The sequence below is a fragment of the Hemitrygon akajei genome, chromosome 23, assembly GCF_048418815.1.
Source record: "Hemitrygon akajei chromosome 23, sHemAka1.3, whole genome shotgun sequence".
NCBI lineage: Eukaryota > Metazoa > Chordata > Chondrichthyes > Myliobatiformes > Dasyatidae > Hemitrygon > Hemitrygon akajei.
Window position 1 is genome coordinate 8,416,446 of NC_133146.1, and position 7,625 is coordinate 8,424,070.

The 7,625-nt window shown below is 36.9% G+C and overlaps 1 protein-coding gene across 2 annotated transcripts in view; it reads left to right on the forward strand.

The window, feature by feature from the left end:
- The window catches only part of sufu (suppressor of fused homolog (Drosophila)), a 101,899-nt gene extending 94,713 nt beyond the window's left edge, over positions 1–7,186 (forward strand). For both annotated transcript variants that reach the window (XM_073026908.1, XM_073026909.1), the window contains 2 exons: positions 2,548–2,616; positions 4,889–7,186. In XM_073026908.1, coding sequence (XP_072883009.1) covers positions 2,548–2,616; positions 4,889–4,978 — 159 coding nt within the window. In that variant the 3' untranslated portion in view covers positions 4,979–7,186. The remainder of the gene's footprint in view (positions 1–2,547; positions 2,617–4,888) is intronic.
- Positions 7,187–7,625: the final 439 nt, after the last annotated feature.

Here is a 7,625-nt window from a genome sequence, read left to right on the forward strand (position 1 = left end):
CTTTCTCCACTTTAAAGATAAGTGATCCTAGTTTTAAATGATCTTTCCACAAAAACAGACTCCCCTGACTCTGCTGTCATCCTGTTTAATCTTTCACCCCTTTCCAATGCTTTAAACCTTTCATGTGACGTATACTCCAAACTAAGTTGAGTCTTATCATTGAGCAGCATGACTTCCTTATTTTTCTATTCTAAATTCCTATATATTTATTTAACTTGCTCAACCTGCCTTGCCGTCAGGATATGTGGCAAGTCATTACCTCCAACTGTGCTCTTGCAATATCTGGGAGCCATATCATTTAGGTTACACTGCCCTTCTATTTATTTGCAAAACATTGTTTAGTGGACGTCTGTTTTTCCAGCTGTATCTGAAGCAGACTTTTAGTGTGTCATTGTGAAAATTAAGTAACTAATGGGCCAGATTTTATAGCATCTAATGGCACATTTCTGTTAAGTAGCTAATCTAAAGAAATATTATTTTTCTTGTTAGGCAGAACAATTAATTCCAGTGAATGATTTGTTTTCTGTGTATAAAATAATTTGAAAGATGCAACTTGTAATGCTTTTATTAATAGTTATAAATGCTTTTACCATAGGATAATTGGCCATTTTTTACATACGATGCATCTGCATTTTGGTCTCGATATATCCAGGAGTAACACTATTCTTTAGAATAGTTAGAACCTCAATGTGCACTTTCACAAGAATTACAAAGATGTTGCCTGGATTGGAGAGCATGCCGTACAAGAATAGTTTGAGTAAACTTGGCCTTTTCTCCTTGGAGTGACGGAGTATGAGAGGTGACCTGGTAGAGGTGTACAAGATGATGAGAGGCATTGAACGTGTGGATAGTCAGAGGCTTTTTCTCAGGGCTAAAATGGCTAACACAAGAAGGCACAGTTTTAAGGTGCTTGGGAGTAGGTACAGAGGAGATGGCAGGGGTAAGTTTTTTATGCAGGGAGTGGTGAGTGTGTGGAATGGACTACCGGCAACTGTGGTGGAGGCGGATGCAAAAGGTCTTTTTAAGAAGCTCCTGAATAGGTACGTGGAGCGAGGGCTATGGGTAACCGTAGGTAAGTACATATTTGGCACAGCATTGTAGGCAGAAGGGCCTTTTTTTTTCTATGTTCTAATATATTGGTTAGTTTGTATGCAGAATGTCCAATATTAAAGTTAGTGATGAATAATGTCCAATTTTAGCTCTTTTGCCAAAATAATACTACTGCACACTATAAATTCCTAAATCTGAACATACAAAGGAAAATGGTGGGAGCTAAATTTAACTAGGTGCTAGTGGAGTTTAGGTCAAAGTATGTAAGTGTCGCATCAAAGCTATTGATTGGAAGTTTTAATGAAGTACTAAACAAAAGAAATAATCTATTAATAATATGGATTGAGGGATTTGTAGTTTTGCAGTATAATTGTACTTGGTTACCACAAGACTGTGGGGGAAGGACTTTGAACACCTAAGCTCTGTGTATTTTAGACCAACTGTTTTGTAATCTTTTAATGTTGGTTAAAGCTTATTGAATAAAATTGGTGCGGGACTGTGGGAAGGGATTTCAAAATGATAATTTTTTTTGCAAAATTGTGTGAGTAGATCTCATTATTAGATATAGATTAACAAGAGATTCTGCAGATGCTGGAAATCCAGAGCACCACGCACAAAATGCTGGAGGAACTCAGCAGGTCAGGCAGCATCAGTGGAAATGAATAAACAGTCGACATTTCAGGCTGAGGCCCTTCATCATGCCTATGAAGGATGTTCCTGATGAAGATTCTTGACCCATAGCATTGACTCTTTGTTCCACTCCTGACTTACTGAGTGGCTTCTGTATTTTGTGTGTCCCTCAGATTTAGATTGAGACAACTAATTTGTTCTGGAAATGTTCACTGAATTTCATCTCTCCCCCCACCCCCATGTTTTCCAATAATTTGGGAAGCAGAAGTTTCAAAAATTTTACTGTGTATTTGGGAAATGAGAATGTAGAGTAAATAAAATTAATGTAGCAAGTTCTGTAAATGTTTTATGCTGGGAAGTCCTTGAATGAATTGTTTTCAATTAAATTATGTTTATTCATGAAATGCTTAAATATCTCTGAACTGCAAGTGCTAGGCTCTGCATTCAAGATTGGTTGAAGAATCACATAGATACTTGGGTATTATTGTTGAGAACCATTGCCATTCATCTAGTGTTCATGTAATGCTGAGGCAGTTTATAACCTTCAAGGGATATTCATAATGGGATAATTGTAAAATCTGTGTTTTTAAAAAAAATCTAAATTTTGATGTGACGTTACCTCATTGAATGAAGATGATATCAAACTGTGTCCCAATAGTTTGCTCAGAGTTTAATTATATAGAAACACAAAAAACCTACAGCACGATACAGACCCTTCGACCCACAAAGCTGTGCCGAACATGTCCTTACATTGGAAATCACCTAGGGTTACCCATAGCCCTCTTTTTTATATATATATATATATATATGATAAGACACGTGGAAGAAAGTGTCTGTTCAACTCAACTTTGTTGTAACCGTTTGCAGATTCTGCTGAATGAAGAATTTGTGGAAAGGATGTTAGAGGATTTGGAAGACCTGGCCTCCCCAGAAGAAGTAAGATTTCACAAACAAGTCATCAGAGATTAAGGGAAACTTGGTTTATGTGCACGTATAAAGAGAAATATGTGCAGTATGTGTATTCATTAGAGTCCCAGCTTGTACAATATCGATTTTGAGTTCGATGCAACCACATTCACCATCACGTTAATATACATACCTTCATTTGGTTATTCAAAGCATTGATTTTATTGAAATATTGTTAATGTAGTATGTGCGTCACAACCCCCCCACCCCCTAATTTAACGAGTTCTTTGCTTTCTCTTGTTCCACTATCAGGCAGCAGTAGCAAATAAACAGTCTTCAACATTTCATAAAATGTTGTAAGAAAACTTTCTCCCTAAACTGCAATTTGACAGTGAAAATTGCTATTTTCTGCTATAAGTATTGCAGTAGTAAATTTTGATATACTCTTTAAAAATAACATTGAAGCAAAGTCATGATTGCCTGGATTTAAGTAAATGTAGAAATTCCTCCTTTATCCTCACTGTTAAAAAGTAGTTGATAATTTAGAGAAATTAAATGCTACAGTACATTTTAAGCACTGGCCTCTTCACCTTTAAAATTTATTCAAATCATTCCAATATTTTGGGGTAAAATCGCTGTTCTTTGGGTGGGGAAATGAGCAAATAGTGTAGCACAAGCAATTATTGATAATTTCAGTAATCAAATTTGAGCAATAATTTATGTTTTTTAATCTTTGTTCTTCTGAGGCTCTTACTGAGTTGTTGGAGAAACAGGGAAGATCTTTAACCTTGAGTCCTGTATGGGAGTCAGCTTAACTGCCAGTAATAATAGAATGGTCTATTAAATAGCACTTGGATCCATTATTATAATTGTAATATGTGCCTTAAGGCATTAATTGCTTAATGTTTATCTTTGGTAATGCCACTGTTTCTGGTTTTATAAGTGAAACACATTTGTAGTGGGGAGAAGAAATGTTAAAAATTTCACTATTATCTATGAAAAGTAAGATTGATGCTCTTACAACACTTGCAAAATGCTGGAGGAACTCAGCAGGCCAGGCAGCATCTATGGGGGGGAAAATACAGTCGACGTTTTGGGCTGAGTCCCTTCGGCAGGACTAGAGAAAAAGTTGAGTAGATTTAAAAGGTTGGGGGAGGGGGGAGAAACACAAGGTGACAGGTCAAACTGGGAAGGGAAGGATGAAGTAAAGAGCTGGGAAGTTGATTGGTGAAAGAGACGGAAGGCCATGGAAGGAAGAAAAAGGGAAATGGAGCACCAGAGGGAGGCAATGAGGGTGCAAGGAGATAAGTTGAAAGAGGGACAAAGGGATGGGAAATAGAGAGGGAGTGGGGGGGTGGTTGGGACCATAACCAGAAGTTTGAGAAAATAATGTTCGTGCCATCAGGTTGGAGGCTACCTAAAAGGAATATAAGGTGTTGTTCCTCCAACCTGAGTTTGGCCACATCACTAGAGTGGAGGAGGCCATGGATGGTCATATCGGAATGGGAAGTGGAATTAAAATGGGTGGCCACTGGGAGATCCCACTTGTCTTGGCTAATTCCCTTATATTTTTGCAAGATGTACAAAACTTATTTAGCCTATGAATTTTAGATTAAATTAATAAGTATGACATCTCAGAGTCTATTCCTGCATCTCAAAAATATTTTGCTTGCAAGCTAATAATAGGACAACAAATGTTTCAGTAAACTTGATGAATAGAAAAATAGTATCTGCATAATCAGTTGGAGGCTTTAGATATATACACACGGACTGAAAATGGTGAATTATAGAGTAAATGGTTTCAAAATGAAATGGATGTTGATAGAGACATGTAGAGGAACAAAGGTTGGTGGGAGGGGTAGAGAGATCAAATAAAGGAAAAGCAAGCAAAAAAAAATTAGATCATGGCAATTTGAAAACCAGCAACAGTTCGCTGAAGGAATGAGTCCACAATCCCAGGGATGAGGTTGATTCACAAACATTTGTTATAGTCTTGAAAGTGTACTTGTCCTCTTAGATTGCTCAGTCTATGCAAATTAAATCAGTAAGTATCATACAAGTGTGGTAATTACTGAAGCCTCAGAATCGTAAATTGTTTCTATGAAACAAGCAGAACATCACAAACCAGCCACCAACTTCTGATTAGCAGCTCACAGATTATTTCTTCCCTTTAAATTAAGGGTTTATTAGTAGGTCAGTAAAGAACAAGTGGCTCTACTGTTGCTTATTAAATGTTTAATTTTCTATTCATGCCATTTCCAGTTTTACTTTACTCACTAAGTATGTTTGTTATTTTCTTCAGGTGAAACTGCCAAAGGAGTACAGCTGGCCAGAGAAAAAATTGAAAATCACAATTTTACCTGAATCGGCATTTGACAGTCCTCTGCAGTAGCGGAGAATATTGAGACTAAATGTTATCTATGTAAAAATGCCTTGTCTTTATGTTCCACTTCCAAACTTGCAAAAATAATTTTTGCAGTATATAGTAGTTATATAAAGGATGGCTACCTAGTCAATGTAGTTTAAAGCTGTTTAAAAAAAGTCATGCTAATGTTAAATCCATTCTGACTAAACTGGAGACGTGTGTACTTTAGCTCACCGTACCTGTTATTGATGACTAGTAAGGGAAAGGAGCAAGAAAATCGGTTGCACATAGTATTTTTATAGCTTATTGTGCCTATCTTATCTGATGACTTAAGTGCTGACCAAGTACGGCTTGTCTAAAATTGTACTTGTCCCGTTGATGTGTGGATCATGCCAAAGGTGTGTTCCACAGCAGGAGATTTGTGTTTTTTTTGCTTAAGATTTATTACTTTTGTACAATTTTATTACAATATTTTCACCACAATCAGAGCACTATTGGGCGGGGTGAGAAATTATAAGAGATCGCTGCAGTAACTGGGTGAAAAGAAAGATGTTCAGGCATTTCCTATTTAACTTTCTCCTTTAATTATAATTGTCTCTCTGTTTGAACACACTTTTATATACGTGAAATTATCAGTAGTTCAATTTTTGATGGGTTATTTTATTTTCCCCACACCACTGGGTCATAGCCTCTAATAGCATAGTGGGGTGCCATTACATGACAATATTTTCACCTTTCATTAATGCATCTGCACGGTAGAGTAGTGGTTAGCACAACACTTTACAGCACCAGTGACCCGGGTTTATTTCCTTCGGCTGCCTGTATGTTCTCCCTGTGAACTGTGTGGGTTTCTTCCTGCAGTCCAAACACTTACTGGTTGATAGGTTAATTCATCATTGTAAATTGTCCTGTGATTAGGCCAGGGTTAAATTGGGCGATTGCCAGGCAGCACAGTTCGAGGGCCAATAACTAAATAAATTCCAGATCAAATGAAACCACATTTAATAAATTCTAACCTCATGATACTTTGGATGGTTATCTTAATCTTATGTCCTCCATTTACTCTTCCTCCTCTACTTCTGGGGAGGGATTTTTGAGTACCTTCATTAGTTCTCCCCTTGGTTTTCTCTTAAACCAGACTTCTCTGGTCTTGGAGCTGGTGTCCCTTATCCATGATTTTTGTTGTAGCATATTTCCTCGGGTCTCTTAATTTCTTGGTGTTATTCCAGAAGTCTAGTGACCAACTTGAACACTGCTCAAGCTGAGGATTCACTGATTGCTTGTAAAAGCTTTGCATAAGGAAGATTTCACTTTCTGAAGTAATTGGCAATTATTGTGTGGAAGAAGGATGAGATGCAGTCTAGCAATCATTTTGTTATTAATCCACAGATTGGGGTTCAGGGTATTATTGGTAAGGGCCGGCATTTATTACTAATTCTTAACTGCCTTTGAGATGACGGTGATCAGCTACCTCCCTTACCTACTGCAGGCCTAATGGCCAAGCTGCTTTGAAAGTATTAGGGAGGAAATTCCCAATGAAGACTAGGCAAGTTGCTGCCGGGCATCTTGCACATGGAATGTACAGCAATCACATCTAATCAGTGACGGAGGGAGTGACTACTCCACGATAATTCTTACTATGCAGTCCTGTTTATGACATAAAGTTCAGTCATGCCACCTGGATTCAGATACGATTGATTCAGACTAGCAACTAAGAACTAATAATTGTAATTTTTTCACCTGTGTCATCCATGTGGCTTTAGAAGATTACCCATTAATGTCATTAAATACATGTCTAAAACCTGATGCTATCCTGCCGCAGTCACAAAGGCTAGTTCAGAGTTCAATTTACTTCAGTAGTAGCTTGTAATTGACATTCTAGATGAACATTTTTGTAGTTCATCTCTGTGAGCAGCTTTTGTTTTGCATAGATCTTGACACACTACAGATTTCACTGAAGATCACCCGCAGAACTGCAGTGTAATTCATGTTTTAGATACTATTTTTAAAATGAAGAATACTAGCAGGTGTTTTTATTGTAGTTGTCTAATGTAAATTTTTCTACTTTGTGTGTAGTGCAGCTTGTCTTGCACTTTTGTAATTTTTTTGAGAGTCACAAACTATTCCACCAGTAATCTGTGCATTAAGGTAACTGATAATTCAAGCTGTTTAATTTTTTTTGTCTGTACAATGATCCATTTATCTGAAAATAAAGGTTTATTCTATATAACTACATTTCACACCATTCTCACTTCCTGAATTCATAAAAGTTTATATTTTATTTTTATGTTTATAGTTTATATTTTATAAAATATAGTTTGTATTTTATCTGCGGAGTTATTTCCTACACTATTATAGGAAAATAACTCTTAACTTGGCATTACTTGTTATTTTCTTCTTACTCAGAAGCATACAAAAACCCTTTCTTGCTAACTCTGTACGTGCCAGCATCAAGAAAACTCTTTAGGGTTTTTTCCCCACTGTGTAATTTATAATTGATTTCCCCCTGAAGTCGCTCTCTGGAGAGATACGTGTCCCAATCTGTTATCTGCGTTTGGGTAGTATTACTCAGGTTGGTAATTCTCAATATTCATTAATACTCAAAGCTCAGAGGTCAGTCAGTATCTGTACTTGTCATTTTGTGCTGGTACCGAGTAATTGTCCTGTGTCAGAT